Source organism: Nestor notabilis, unplaced genomic scaffold (genome assembly GCF_000696875.1).
Source record: "Nestor notabilis isolate BGI_N333 unplaced genomic scaffold, ASM69687v1 scaffold13467, whole genome shotgun sequence".
NCBI lineage: Eukaryota > Metazoa > Chordata > Aves > Psittaciformes > Psittacidae > Nestor > Nestor notabilis.
Genome location: NW_009936131.1, coordinates 1 through 16,272, shown reverse-complemented (window position 1 = coordinate 16,272; position 16,272 = coordinate 1). Strand labels below are relative to the sequence as shown.

At 36.7% G+C, this 16,272-nt stretch overlaps 1 protein-coding gene across 1 annotated transcript in view; it reads left to right on the top strand.

The window, feature by feature from the left end:
• The window catches only part of TRAF3 (TNF receptor-associated factor 3), a gene marked incomplete at its 3' end in the record, with an annotated part of 26,001 nt that extends 10,003 nt beyond the window's left edge, over window positions 1-15,998 (top strand). Inside the window, exons 5-9 of the mRNA XM_010018189.1 lie at window positions 1,747-1,827; window positions 4,545-4,619; window positions 6,403-6,495; window positions 10,706-10,846; window positions 15,824-15,998. Of these exons, the coding sequence (XP_010016491.1) occupies window positions 1,747-1,827; window positions 4,545-4,619; window positions 6,403-6,495; window positions 10,706-10,846; window positions 15,824-15,998 (565 nt within the window). The remainder of the gene's footprint in view (window positions 1-1,746; window positions 1,828-4,544; window positions 4,620-6,402; window positions 6,496-10,705; window positions 10,847-15,823) is intronic.
• Window positions 15,999-16,272: the final 274 nt, after the last annotated feature.

Here is a 16,272-nt window from a genome sequence, read left to right as displayed (position 1 = left end):
TCCGGTTCCCAACCCCCCTGCCATAGGCAGGGACGACTTCCACTAGACCACGTTGCTCAAAGCCCCATCCAACCTGGCCTTGAACACTTCTAGGGAGAGGGCAGTCGTAACTTCTCTGGGCAACCTGTTCCAGTGTCTCAACTGTCACAGTAAAGAATTTCTTTCTAATAACTAATCTAAATCTACCCTCTTAGAGATTAAAGCCATTCCCTCTTGTTCTATCACTACATGCCCTTGTAAAAGTGTCTCTCCAGATTTCTTGTAGGCCCTTCTCTGGTACCAGAAGGCTGCTAGAAGCTTTCCTCTGAGCCTTCTCCAGGCTGAAGGAGCCCAACTCTCTCAGCCTCCCTGCATATGAGAGGTGCTCCAGCCCACTGGTCATCTTGGTGGCCCTTCTCTGGACTTGCTCCAACAGGTCCACGTCCTTCTTGTGTTTGGGGCCCCAGAGCTGAATGCAGTTCTCCGAGTGGGGTCTTATGAGAGCAGAGTAGAGGGGGACAGTTGCCTCCCTCGACCTGTTGGTCATGCTGCTTTTGATGCAGCCCAGAACACGGCTGGCTTTCTTCACCCTGTCAAGGTTCCTCTGGATGGCATCCCTTCCCTCCAGTGTGTTGACCACAGCACACAGCTTGGTGTCATCGGCAAACTTGCTGAGGGCGCACTCAATCCCACTGTCCATGTCACCAACAAAGATGTTGAACAGCTCTGGTCCCAGTACTGACCCCTGAGGAACATGCTCATCTTTGGTGTCCACCTGGACCTTGAGCCATTGACTGCAACTATTTGAGTGCAACCTTCTAGGCAATTCCTTATCCACTGAGTGCTTCATCCCTCAAATACACGTCTCTTCAATTTACAGACGTGGATGTCATGCAGGACAGGATCAAATGCTTTTGCATGAGTTCAGGTAGATGCATTTGGGCAGGTTTTCTGTGGATAATCCAGAAAAATGCTTAAAAGTGCTTCTCCTTTAAAATTGGTACTTGGGCAGTATTAATATGGTCAGTAGGAAGAGGATTCTGCCACTGGAATGGGATTACTGTGGTATATCCTGAAGTCGTTGGAAAGGCTCCCCATGGTTTCAGTGGATGGGCCCTGGGATGTGGAGTAAGGAGAACTGGAAAGAGGGCTGAGAAATTGCATATTGTCTTTTTATCATGATTGAGACTCAGTGTTACAGCCTTTTGCCAGATAGTTTGAGTAGGTTAGAGAAGAGAGTAAGGAAATTAAAATTAGGGAATGAATGACAGAAGGGAGTATTATTTTTCTAGTTTTGTAGTTGATAAACCATTAAAGAAGTGTGTAGGGCAGTAGGCTCCTAAAGCTGCATGGTATACCCTTTCTAGAAAGGGTATCTGCAGCGGTGCTGCTCGCTCTTAAAGATGCCATTTTTGTCAGTGTTTCTTGGGGAAGAAAATTAGACTTTTTATTGTTTCATTGCTGTAAGTAAAAATAATGAAATGGGAAGCAAATAACTTCCCACTCTGCATGGGAAAACACAACCGCCCCCTAATTTTTGCTTCAGAATATCAACGTATCTATTGAAAGTATAAACTGATGTTTAAGCAATTGCAGTTCTATAACTACACAATTGGGGTAAACACTGAAAAAGATCATGTGTGTGTTTTTAATTACTGTGGGATGCTTTTCTTCGCAGGTAAGTGCTCTCTTTAATTTCAGAGTAAGAGTTGATTTGTGGTTTGTTTGCCCTTTTTTTTTTTTTTTTTTTTCTTTTCCCCTCTGTAGAAACATGAAGATACAGACTGCCCGTGTGTCATGGTTTCATGTCCTCATAAATGTAGTGTTAAAACACTCATGAGGAGCGAGGTAAGAAGTCATTCCCTGTGTTGTGCTGAAAAATTAAATAACTTTTGAGTAAGATCTCGCAAGAATTTTGCCAGAAGCCATTTTCTTATTAAAATGTGAGATCTAAAGAAAGCTTTTTCTACCACACAGTTAAGTGTGATAACACACAAATATTTTTAATGATTTCTTGAGAAAACTATTTAAAAAGATGTAGTTTCTGAGATTTGTGTTATTATTACACTTGGCTTGCCCAAGATTAGCGCATGTCTTTCCTGCTTTCATTTTTATTAGCTCTTCCCCTGCACTTCCCCCATTTGAAGTATTTGTTGAGCACAGTAGAGCAGCATCTTGGGTAGTTAGCTTATATTAAAATAAAAAGAGGGAGTTAATATTTAGTGCACATGAATAGGAGTTAGTAAAGACTAGAAAAATCATATAAATGTGTAGAATCATTCAATGGAAAAACTTAAGTTATTATTAATTCTGTTAAATTTGAGAAAAAATAATAACTGACACACAGAATTAGTGTAAGATACAGAGTAATATCGGTACAAAGTTCCAACAGCCAGATGAAACAAGGCATAAAAATTTCTCTGAATTTATAGAAGATTGTAGGAATAATATAAAGACCAGATTTAAAAAAATAATAAAAATATTTTCTTGTTTGAACAGATCTATGTTCTTGTGCATTAAACGACTTAAGTAGCATCTGTCAGATTTGATGTGTTATTTTTTTTTCTTAAAAATAGAACTTATTCTCCAAGGATGGGGAGGAGCTTATTTAAGTCTTCAGCTCTCTGTAAGCCTCATTTAAAGAAAGTTAAGTTTCTGATCTGAGGATAAGCTTTTGTCTTTTCTCTGATACTTACTTCTTTATTTGGATTTCTATGATTTTTTAGTTACACTTGTAAATTATTAATCAAGTTGTACTGCACAAGGCACATAAGGCACCTGCCAGGCACAGAGGTAGTCTTTTCCCCCAGGATAATGAAATACGTGGTTGATACTGTACCTATTAAGAGAAATTGAGCAGCTAAGAAAAGAAATAATATATTTACTGAGCCAATTCTATGAGTGCTTTCTTCCAAGTTTAGATCCTGGTTCTGGAGCACTTAGGCATATTCTTACATCTTCAGCGGTTACTTTGAGGTGTATCTGAGTGCTAATAGGAATTGACCCATTAAAGCCTGGGTTGTTACACATGTAGTCAGAATTGGGTTCTGAAACCACCAGTAGCAACAGAACTTTAAACAATCATCTTGCCCTGCATCATCTGTTGCTGTATGCTGCTTAATTTTTTTCTGATACTGTGAAAATGTGATATTATTTAGCTGCATGGTTAGGGACAATGACTCTAATGTGGAAAATGGGAAAATGCCTGCCTAACAGTTTGAGAAAATTCTGTAGTGTACAAAAAATGAATATCTTACTGTAGAATAAAAGGTAATTTTTCATGTTTAATTCATAACTCTTTGGCAGACTTCTAGTTTGAAAAGTTGAAAATGTGGCATTCTTGTGAAGCCTGTTGTACCACATGTCTCTCTCTTATTTGGTCTTATCTTTTTTCTGAACCACCTGTCTTTTGAAACTACATTGTGAATTTCTGCAGATAGTGTTTAGAACGTAATAGGTGTGTATCAGAGATGAGTGACTGATTTAATCTCAGATTTTAAAGACTGTCCTGTCTCTTCCAGAGCTGTGTCCAAAGCAGCACTGGTTCACTACCTCTTTCCATGGAGGTGGATGAGCTGAGTCATGTGGGGCTTATGGTATGGGAATTTCAAATGAGTTTTTGAAACCCAAGAGTGGTGCCAGCTGAGGAGCTGTGCTCTAGCGCCTGTCTGCTTTGTGGGAAATACGAACTGCAGATCATGTTTTTGAAGAGGGAGTGTTTATTGCACTACCCCTTCCAGAAATGACTCTTGCTCCAACTTTTGGGCAGTTTGCATCCAGCTGCTGCCCTCTGTGCTGCAATGGCTTCCGTCTGTATATATGTATATGCTTCTGTGAATTGGTTCATTTTTAAATGAAAAGTGGTCTGTGCTCATAATAATCCAAGATACTGGAATAAATCTCAATCTGTGAAAAATGCAGGCATTTTTACTGATCAGTTTTACTCCTGTGTACTGCATTTTTTTTTTTTTTTTGAAGTTACTGAACTGTACCTATTCCAAAACCCTTTGTCTGTTTCATACAGTACTTGTTTAGTCTTTTTTGTGTAATTTAACTGTTAAATTCAGGCATGGAGAGAATTGCATGTTATGTTTTGAAAAATTGGTTCCTCATGAAACTAGAATTAGAAGAAATGTACTTTACTACAGTGAAACTGATCTTAAGACTTGTTCAGAACACCAGTAAAAAATCACTTGTTGAGAAAAGATTAGCCATTCACTAAAGTAAAATGAAATCAGATAAATAATAGTAGAGTGTGGGGGTTTTTTTTTTGTTTGCCTTTTTTTTTTTTTTTTTCTAACTGGGTTGCCTATTGAAATAGTCTTTAGTAGAAGTTTCACTGTATATTAAATGTATCACACTGTATACTGTATTGGCATGTGCGTGTGGTTTACATATGTGTATATATATAGTATTTGCACTTCAGACTGGAGAAAATATACACACATGTATTGTATGTTCTGCAAATGGCACACAATACAAACCTGATAACCTGTGCCCTTTATGTTTTGAGCATTATCATGCAAACGTCTTTTGCCAAAACTCACATTTTTTTCCTATTGCAGTTGAATGCACATTTGTCAGAATGTATTAATGCCCCAAGTACCTGTAGTTTTAAGCGTTATGGCTGCACTTTTCAGGTCAGTATATAACAATTATACTTCCCAATTGATGAAAGTCTGCAAATAGAACCTAACTCTTTGACATTAAAGTTCTGGACTTCTCTAGTCTTGGTTAAGAAAAAGTGATCCAGTTGCACCAAGTGATTATGCAGCAGATGTTTGGTTTTGCATTTTAAAAATAAACAATATAAAAAGCCCACACATTCCTGTAGTGGTTTGGGAGTTCATTTATTACGTACATCTTGTTGAAATAGGAAGATGATACATTTGAAGAACTTTTAAACTTAGAATAAAAGGAAAGTTACTTTTGTTCTTCAGAAAATAGACTAGTAACTTCAGTTGTTTCTATGAAAATACGTAATTTCTTGAGCTAAGTATGTTTATATTTTCTCTCATTTGTGTGTCTTAGTATTTTTATTAAGGTTAAGCATAGGTTAACACACTTAACATGTATTTTTATGTGCATTCGTATGTCTCTGTGCACATAGGTGTATAATCAAAGCATAGCTTGAAATTTTAAAAAAGTTGTAGGTTTTAATCCTGGCAATCCCTGCAATATTTAAAAAAAATTATGTAAGAAAGGCAAACCTCAGAGTTTAGTTTCAGTATTTTTATTCCCGTCTCTTCCAATATTCTGCTTCCCTTATCATATATCTTGGGGAATTTGGATGCTTATATAATGAGAATTAGGAATCTTCAGAAACTGCTGACAGGAAAATACGGAGTTTATCTGATAGTGTGATTCATTTGTTTGCCCATGACAACTTTGAGAGACAAAAACTGTAAGCAGCAACACTTCTCAAAAAATTACTTCCTGCAGGTATTTCCAGGTTCTTAAATAACGAGCATTCATCATTTTAAGAGTTAACAGTAATGCTCTTAATGGTAGAGCTGATCAATGCCGTAACCCTGCCCACTGTTATGTCGTATGTATTGCCATTCATTTTATGTATGTATATGTGTGCATATATGTACATATATCCACATATATATTTTTAGTAATTTATATAGAGTACATACCTTGAGGATCATTGAAACCCTTTCAGTTGCTCTGTAGCATATCTACCATCAAAGCTAATATACTCTGCATTGCAAAACACTAACTGAAGTAGGTGTAATGCAGCAAAATACAAACAAAGTAGTATGGTCTGCATCTTATGTACTCTGTATATTATCTATGTGTGTTCTGTAAACTTTTTATATAGTGGTTATTTGTAACAGCATTTCTAGGTTGTGCAGAGGCAGCATATCCAAATATCATAGAGCAATCATGGTAACATCTTAAGATGACAAACTAGGCATTGTAATATCTCTCAAAATAGTTTATAAAGCTGGCAGTTTCCAGTGATGATAAATTTATCTTAAATATTTGTCTTTAATACTCAACTGAGGGAAAATTTAGTGCTTATGAAGCTGTTCATGAAATACAGCAAAAGTTTGACATTACGGTTTGGGGAATTGGACTTCTTAGGTTTTGTATGACTCAAGAGTTTTATTGTGCTTTATTTAATGTAAAGCTACACAGAAGACTCTAAAATACAATTCACTTTGTAAATCTTGTTCATCTTTATTGTCTCTGATGTATCAAGCACAGTGGATAGAGATATATGGCACCTGCTATATGAAATGTGTTCCTGACTTTTGTAAATTCCCGAGTAGATTTCCCTTCTCTCTACAGTTCTGCAACATGCATCCGTGAACCAAAATATGTAGTGTTGGTTCGATGTCTTGATATACTCTTTCTTTATAGGTTTAAAAGGAGTGGAATTGGCTAAAATGTATAAATTCTTTGTTGTCACAGGGAACAAACCAACAAATTAAAGCACATGAAGCCAGCTCAGCAGTGCAGCATGTTAACTTATTGAAAGAGTGGAGCAATGCTCTAGAAAATAAGGTATATCTTCTACTCACTTCTAATTTTCATTGATTTCTTTAAATCATAAAAGTACTGGAAGAAGCGCTTTTATTTCTGTTTAACAGCTGTTCAACAGTACAGCTAAAGCACTGGTAGGCTCCAAAAGCAATCAAGCCATTTAGCATATCTGGTCCCTTTGTTATAATAAAATGCTGTGAGAAACTTGGCTTCACAACTCCATATACTTAATTAAAACACTTTCTTCATGTAGATAAAGTCCAGTATTAAAATTCTTCTCAGAACTGCCTTCTTACAAAAGGGAGGGTTCAGAAAGCTGTGGCAGCTATGAGCTGTATTTTTGCTACCTCAGTATTTTTCCAGAGATAACATTATTAGAAATACCATGTAATAAACCAGTAATTTTATTTGTTTTTGTTCTTTCTTGCTCTCCAAACTTAATGACCTGCAAAGGTTAATTAAATTAAACATACTATAACTTCTGGGCATGATGATTTCTACTTTTGTTCTAGACCAGAATGAAGTTCACATTGCAGTGCTTCTTTGGGACTCCTGGTTTTAGACCATTTGCAATTTGGCAGGTGTTGGAAATCATATCAGTATCAACTATGATTTATTATGTAGATGACTTAGCCATCTGTCTGCAAATAAAATTTAAGGCTTTGTTACACAAATACAAAACTTCAGAACAAATCACTGTTTTGAGTTTAGCAAACTCTGCCTAATAAGCTTATTCCCTTCTTGGCCTACAGTGATCTCTTGTGCATGGGTTTCCAGCAAGGTACTACAGCCACAGAAAGTACAGTTTTAAAGCAGAAGTTAACAGAAACAGCAAAATGTGATTTTGGTTTTTGACCCCAGCACATGTCCCTGGACTGCTTGTTTTTGAACTTAAGGTCCCATGAGGAGACCACTGAACCTGGGAATGGTCTAGTGTAGTTTTTTTTTTTTTAGGTAGAATTTTCCTAGATGTGTAGGTCTTAATTTTGATGATCCATAACAATACTCAAGTTTCCTTTTGCACTTAAATCTCTTTGTTTATGTGGGAACTGTACACTTACTGGTTTTAACAGATCTTTAGTTCTTTTTTCATTAGTCTTGGTTAAAACTATACAATTTATCTTACATCATAGCAAAAAACCCCCACAAGTTCCCTGTGACTTACAAAATAGGTTATGTTCTGCCTTTTGTCAGTGTCCTGAGAGGCTCTTTGTCATTTAAAAAATGCCCAGCAGTTCTGTGTTTGTCTCTTAAAAGAGCTAAGAGAATATACACTTTACTACTCTTATGTTCAATTTTTGTTTTAACTTTCATTTAGGACATAACTTCTTGTCATTGTTGTCCATTTATTATTTTTTTTTCTTTTCACTTCCTGCTTTGTAGACTTCTTCCTATTCATAATAAAGAGTTGAATCACTGGAAATCCCAAGACCATGCCAAGTTACCAGAATAGCTAACCACATATCATATGTCAATGACTTTATTCTAGAGAAGGGTAACAAAATGATTGTAACTTCATTTGTTGTTCTCTTCTTTGAGAAAAAATTAATCAATGCACAAGGACAGCAGTGCAGAGTTAATTTAGCTGATGAATATCACAGAAATCTTGGCCTTGCTGAAGTCAGTGGAAGTCATGTTGGTTTCTGTAGGGTCAAGATTTCATTTGGGGTACTCATTGTGATGTGTATGGAGGGGAAAGGAGAAGTTGCCTTCTCCCAGTCATCATGTTCTTTAACAGTGCTTGTGGATTACGCAAACTGAAAGACTTCAGAGCTGCAAAGCTTGTGCGAAGTTATCAGTTTAGTATTTCAATGGTGCTGTTGGCAAAGAATAGTAAGAGAAGCTCAAATGTAAAATCTTGCATCAAAACCTTGTGGTACAAGTTAAAACTTCATGCTTTGTTCACTCTGTGATGGGGCAGATTTCCAGACTGAACTCCCACAGGTTTTGTGATGTTGGAAATAATGAGTTGAACATAAGCCTCTCTTAATGTGACTTTGTCACATTCTTAAAGAAATCTGGTATAAACTGTTTTTTCTTTTTTAATACATAACTTAAATATGGGACCTGTTTTAATCCAGTTCTTTGTGGCGTGAAGTTTCTTCCATTCTTTTTTAGTAAGCAATAATAAGGAATAGCTAATTTGAAAACCTGCAAAATAGAGCATGCTTTATCCTAGCAATGTTTAAGATATGACAAGGAAATAAAGGAAGTTGAATGATGCAGTTTGTAAATAGATGCTGTTTCCTTTACTCTGTTTTTTTTTTAACTGAAGTTCCAAATACTTATGCCAGATGCAATTAGAAGATTATATTTAGAATTAAAGATTTCTTATTCACAAATTACCGCCAAATTACAATTACTAGCTTAGCAATGACAGATGACTGAGGGCTGCAGGACATAATTCTATTTTTCTTGTGTTCTGTAAAACTGCGTGGAAAATCTCAGTACAAGACAGGCCCATGTTTTATAACTTGTACAAAAATGGAAATGTAATGCTAGTGACACTGAGTGTAACTGCCTTATGATTGGGAGGCCTGGGGAGGAAACAATGAGAAAAGGGGAATGTAAAGATCACAGTTAACTAAAGAACTCTGATTCATTAAGGAAAAGGAGGATACAAGAAATTGAAGTGGCTACCCAGATCTGAAGTATGTGGGAGGCAAGGATGCTAATTTAAATTTAAATTTGTTCTTGAAAATTTTCTCTAGTACCTAGCCATGCATTCCTTCAACCTCAAGATTGTTTCTCTCTCTGCAGTGGCAAAAATAGCTTTGTCTCATTTCTGTTGAGCCTCTTCTGCCAGTTTTTCCATATAGAAAATGGGGAACTAATGTATGTGTGTATATGCACACATGCTATGCTATGTTGAAAAGTAGATACATATGTGTTATGGTATCTGTATTTTTGGGCCTCTGTCTGATGAACCTGCTGAATGCCTATGGACTTCAAAAGTCTTGTCTAGTTTTGGCTAGTATAGAGGTTGAAATTATTTGCCTTTTAAACGGGCTTGCTTCTGGAGTCTAGGAATGTGATTCGATAGTAGTGATATGTAAGTGATTCAACTATGTCTGATTAAAGGGCAGTTAAGGTTGGTGAAATTCTACAGTGGTATCCACATCAGAATTAAAAGTGGCTTGAGCTCACGGTAGCATCAGTGTTGGTGGTGGTGGTGGTGTATATTTTTGGGGGGAACATGAAGCATCCAAGTGGTCTTGATGTGGAGCATTTATCAAGATTTTCCTGGGTCAAAAATGGTGCTACTTGTTATCCATATAAAGATCTATCTGGGGAACCAGTCAAGGTATTTCCAAATGTAATCTTGCCTGGGGAAAAATAATACTTTTTCTTTAAAAAAAAAAAAAAAAAAAAAAAAAGGCATCCCACCACCACAAAGCGACCCCTTTCCTCAAACCACATCAATGAACAGAGCACAAAATACTGTGGCAGAATATTTACTGTATTACATTCATCCCCAAGGAACAGATGTTATGTCTAACAAGGCTCATGTTTTAAAATCAGAATGAGTCACTAATGAATGAATTCATAGAATGTCAATACAGAGAGAGAATATAATCCTCTGCCTGTAGCTTTTTAGTCTTGTGTACTAGTAGGCACCATTGGATTTTCCTTCAGATATGTGGATCCCTTATGTATTCACTCATTTCAGGAGTTTTCATCACCATCACATTTTGTGAAGCCAAGACAATCCCATGCAGATGATGTTTTTCCTTAAATTTGTTATAGATCAGGATAGATTACAGTAGGTGGGGAAGATTAATGTTCCCCTTCCTGACTAGGTTTTCACCTGCTCAGCTTCTCTCTGGTATCCCTTTCTGTGCTGGGCTTGGGTTCTTTACACTGGTCTGGAGCTAAATAGGTTAATTCTTCCAAAATCCAAGCAAGTCCCAAGTCAGTCAGTGGAAACCAGGAAACCAAGCCATTAGATAACAAACTGAATGAAGAAAATAATATGCTTTGAGAAAGTTCTTTTGCTGTTTGTGTATTCCATCTGCACTTTCATTAGCTGAAGTTGTACCAATACCACACTGTGGAAGTGCAAAAGTAGCTATCAGAAGGTTGGGGTTTATTTATTTGTTGATTTGCAAGATATGAGAGAGATTTTATTAGGATCTCATCCCCTTCATATGTGTAAGATAGTTTAAAACTAACAAAGTTATAGGTATTTTTAATAAACTTTTGGCAGGAGTAATTGTAGAATTTTTTCCAGGTGGCCTTGCTCCAGAATGAAAGTTTGGAAAAGAACAAGAGTATACAAACTTTACATAATCAGATTTGTAGCTTTGAAATAGAAATTGAAAGACAGAAGGAAATGCTGCGGAATAATGAATCTAAAATACTTCACTTACAGGTAAGAAATTTAGAATCTCCCCATTGAAGCAGAAATGGTAGTAGCTTCTGTTCTGTGCCTTTACACTTGTGAAGTGAGGTGTTCTAATTAAAAAGGGGGAGAGGGAGTTTACTGTATTATAAAGCTATTGTAATTATTCCCCCTGGCCCCGGTCAGTAGCTGGTTTATTTGTCAGAGTAAGATACTTCACTATCTGCAGCTGCCTAGCCTATGTTAAAACAAAACCCCCTGTTTAAAAGGGAAAAGATTGAAATCAAAATAACAAATCTTACCTGAGGAATAATCCCAAACTATTTTGATTTCTCTGCAAAAAAATAACTGCTTGAGGAACTACTGTCAGACTGGAGAACTGGAGAACAAGATTAGCATATGTATAATGTATATTTCTTTTCTACTTGCTGGTATTTTAAAAAATATCATGAGTGAGATCAGTCTGGTATGGAATTAATCTGAATGTAGTACAATGCATTTGAATCTATGTTTCTGTTGTCCTTCATCTGAGGAAAATGTATCTAACTTAATTTTAAATGTAATTAATTAAATTAATTAATTTAATTTTAAATGTATCTTTGGTAGTAGGTCTGAGTTTCTTATTCTGTGGTCTGAATCACCTGGCTACGAACCAGCATCAAACTAGAAATTCTCTGGATGCTCTAGTGTGGTGCTTAGCCCAAGCTGAAATACTTTGCTTTTCATTCAGAGCTGGCTTGGAATGTGGATACTGGGAATTTTGTGTGAGCTTGTGTGATACTAACTACAATTAGGGAAACCTCAGGAGATATTTAACAAACTATTGTGAAAGTATCATTTACATGTTATTTTAGCATGCTTTCTGCTAGAATATCAGATAGCTGTTTCAGCATCCAGCTTAAATGAATGTAAATAAAATGATCTTTTTTCACTTACTGTTCACGTCACATGAAAATGCGAATGTTGATACTCAAGAAAGGTATAGGTATCCAACCTAGAGTAAGGCTAAATTCAAAGGATAGCACATTCAAGAGCTCAGAGTCTTGAGGCCCATAATGTTGATTTATAAGGAAACCTTTAAATTTGGCAATAGCAATATTTCTCCTTATAGCACTTATTGCTTTCCATGTTCTGCCTATGTAGTATCCAGTTTAGCCTGCCTAAGTCATTGTTATTTGGTCCGGTGATAGTCTGGGGTATGGCTGCATGCTTACAATATTGCATTCTGACACTGGGAAGCTAATCTTTGTATGTATTGATATTGCTGATTGAATCTACCACGAGGTAAGTTAACTTGTTAGCCTGGGGTTTTTACACATGCTGTCTCAATAACCAGTGATGAAAGTGGAAATGGAAAAAACATAGAACAGAGTTTTTCATGATTGCCTTGATGACAGATTGCAATATCTTTGATTTCCTCAAGCTGTAAGTGTTAGAAAAATTGATTTTCAAATGGTTTATGTTTAGGAAAAAGCCCACAGAACAATATGGCTATCAGATTCCAACAGGTAGCTTTTTGGTGGTAATAAATACTAGAGAGGATGTGTTTTGCTCTTTATATTTTTTTTTTTCTCCCTCTCTTCCTTCTTCCCCCTTCCTCTTTTACTTCTTCTCACCAGCTATTTTAGTTTAGTTATTTTAAGCCGAACTGTGTGTTACAGCTATTTCAGCCTGATTCCTTCCACTTACTGTAACTTCCTGGTTCAGTCAGGTTGCTAAGGACATCCTAGAAACACACCTCAATATAATTAGCCTCATTCTGTTGCCTACTAGGTGCTGAAGGAATTGGTTACCTGTTGTGAGCCATTCTTTTTCTGAGTTGTGTTCAGCAGCCATGGCTTTACAAGAGCCACAGATGTTTCCAGTGTAGAAGTAGCCAATTCAGGTCTAGGCGAGCAATGCTTGCCTAGTCCCCCAAGTCCAATGCATGCTAGTAATTTCTAGTACCATTTTGGTATTAGTTGTCATGTAACCTTCTTTGGCTTGGGAACAGCTGTTTCACTGGCATCATCCACACTGTGAGACGTTTAACAAAACTAGTGCATCAAAGGTATCTGGGCACTGTTGGGAACCTCAGCCTTGAGATGTTTTGATTCAGGTTCATGTTCTATATACTGGTCTCAAGGAAAAGTATTTTACTAAGAGAGTACGTGAGATACTTTTTCAGCTGCTGTCTTGTGGAAAGGAAATTTGGCATCGAGCAACCAGTGTGGGTAGAATATGGATGGATAGTACTAAGCAGTCTTACGCTGAGTGTGGACATGAGGCACTTAAAACCAAAAGAAACAGTGACCATATTAGTATAGAATGATTTGATTGGTAGTACATTCTTTCAAAGGAGGAGGATGTATGATTTGTTTTCCTAGTCAAGTACTGCCTTTGATAGCTTTTTCTAGGATGTTCTTTAGCTTTTTGGTTTTTCTCCATCACTTGCAATCGAAAAGTCCATTAGGAGCATCTGAAAGAGAACTGCAAATATAACTTTCTCCAGTTCCTCATGATGTGTTCTGAATTCTTGTAGTAACAATAGTGCTAAAATTCTGGAAATTGTTCTATTAGAAATACCAAACAAAACCTAGATGAAAGTCAGCATCAAGAAGAACCCTCAGTGGTTTGCCAGGCATATAACCTGGGTTAATGATCTGGAGAGGTCAGTTGCTGGACTAAAAAATGCATGCAGAAAATTGATATGTACTTGAGAATTTGAGTACAGTGTGAGACATCTGTGTGCTTTTTAATGGAATAATTAAGAGTGAAATTCTCCACATCAGTGTCACCCAGCATGAGGGAGGTTGACTCCCTGTAGGGTAAGAAGATAGAGATCCAAATGCTTTTTAAAAATGGAGTTCAAGTCTTATTTCTGATGATTCTGTATCTCTTGAATTCTCATGAAGAGGAGATAAAATACTACATGCATAGTAGAATGCATAGTAGAAGCAGCTAAAACCAGAATTGTTTCTGCATATAGAAAGGTAGAATATTGCACGCAGGTTAATAGAGAGAAGCTGGTGCCTAGTGACTACTTCTAGTAAACTTATCCCAGAAGAATAGTTTACAATTCTCTGCATCTGTACTGCTTTCCCAGTTCATCTAAAAATGTATTTATTCGTTTTGTTTGATACTGTGTTAGCTCCAGGAGGTCCCAATTGGAAATAAGAGCATCTCTGTGCTGAGGCACTGAACAAACCCGTAACTATGTTACTGTTCTTGCCTTGGAAAGTTCATGTTTTGTGTGAGTAGAATTAAAAAGATCAGACGTGGGCACAGCTTGAGTTTACTGCTGCATGTTAACTGTGAACTAATGGTCAAGTCTTGTGGCTTGGCTCTTAAAATGTTCATTCAGGCCATTCTATGGTGATTTTCCTTTTATATGTATAGCTAACAGCCCTTCCCTATTTTATTTTCTGATTACCATCAGTCCAAGTGATGAAAGAGAATAACTGTGTTGGTAGCGGATAATTTGTACATCCAAGCAAATTGCTTTATCTGTTTAATAGGATCATACCCCTGCATTTATGATTCAGTACACAAGTTTCATTCACAAAGCTGTAATTTTGCAATGTGCTTGTTTTAAAACACTAACATAGAAATAAATAGTTAACCTTGAAATATATTAGATTAATTACTTGGTGGTTTTGAGACACAACAAAAGAAAACACTCCTAGAACCTGATTTGGCTAGCTGGCTGATCAAACTGACAGCCTTCAATTAATCGTTACAGACTTTCAGTGTATCTGAAAACACATGATTAAAAGCAAATGCCTAAAAGGGGAAATGAAGGTTGCATGAGGCAGAAGGGCTTTCCCCATCAGTGGGGAACTTCGAATCCACATGGCTAACCAGAAGGCAAATGCAAAATAACTTTATTTTCTTGTTTTGTACTCAACTGCTACTTTTTTTTTTTCCCCTGAGGAAGTGAGAAATCATTTTTATACATGTTGGCACTGGATGATAATAAAATGTAAAGTCAGACTTGAAATTTAACTGTAGGTGGTAGCAAAAGTAGTTTCTTATCTCAAATATTTCTATCATTTGAACTTCACAACTGATTATGGGGTTCTGGCTAAAATTCCTGCTAGTCCAAATTAGCTGTGATAATGTGAGTGCTATGTATTTCTTCCATCAGATTTGAGGCAGACTAGGAAGTATGTTCTTTATATTTCTAGCATACGGAGGCGCTTGCATTGTCCCTCTTCCATAGAATACCAGCCTTCCTATAAATTTTTTTCTTGAGTATTATATTTCATGTCTTTCCAAAACCAATTGTATGGCATTTGCTTGTTTGTTTTTCTTAAGATGAGTCAACCAACAAGCCCCTTCAGCATGCATGGCTTATTCGTTTTAGGAAGTAATGGTGGGAATTTTAAAAGTGCTTAAGTGGACAGAAGTGGTAGTTTTGCTTACACTCTTAAGGGCTTCTGCTATGGTTATGGGCACGTAATAAGTTAGGCTTTGATAGCTGATTTATGTAAACTTGGAGCTTGCTAATGCTGCTGTATCTGCACATACACATACTCCTGCTCCATGTCTGCAAGGGTAAGTTATTTTGCTGTTACCCAGGGGTAAACACAAGCACATAAGCAGCCACTTGATTCACACCATGGTAAGTTGTTGTGCCCATGCTCTGTTAATTGAGTACTCTGACACAAAACCCAACAATTACCAGCCCATAACATCAATATAGAGGCATTCAGTATACTGTTCTTGTATTGAATGTTTGTTGTTTGTTTGTTAAATTTAGACAAGAACACAATTCCTTTTCTTTTAAATAATTGTGTTGATAATTCCGATAGTGCTGTAGTATTAATACCTATGCAGCAATAAATTTATGTGTTTTATAAATACTTGGGCTATTCCTCTAAATGTCCAAGGTTTGTTTTATTAAAACGGTTAACATCAGTGAAACTTGTTTTTATTGAAAATGCATCTTATTGATCTATAATCCCTGTTTAATTTGCAAAAAAATGATGTATTTTTCTTACTTTAACTCACATCTGTTTTATAAAGCGAGTGATAGACAGTCAAGCAGAGAAACTCAAAGAACTGGACAAAGAAATCCGTCCCTTCCGACAGAACTGGGAGGAGGCTGACAGCATGAAGAGCAGTGTAGAATCCCTCCAAAACAGAGTGACTGAGCTGGAAAGTGTTGATAAAACTGCAGGGCAAGGAGCTCGAAATACAAGTAAGTGTAAGCACAATGGACTAAAGTACTCAAGCAGTGCTGTCAAGAGAAGAATGGTGTCCTTTGAATTGCACTCCCATGGTGATTTTTGTGAAAGTGTCAGTACTACTGATTCTTATGATTTTTTTTTGTATTTTTTTTTTAAATAAAACTATGCAATCCCTTTGAAGCATTGCTTCCACACTGTTTCTTAGGCTTGATTCTTGTCTTTTTTGTTTTCTTGACCCATACCTTGATTACAGTGTTCATAGAATCGTAGAATGGTTTGGGTTGG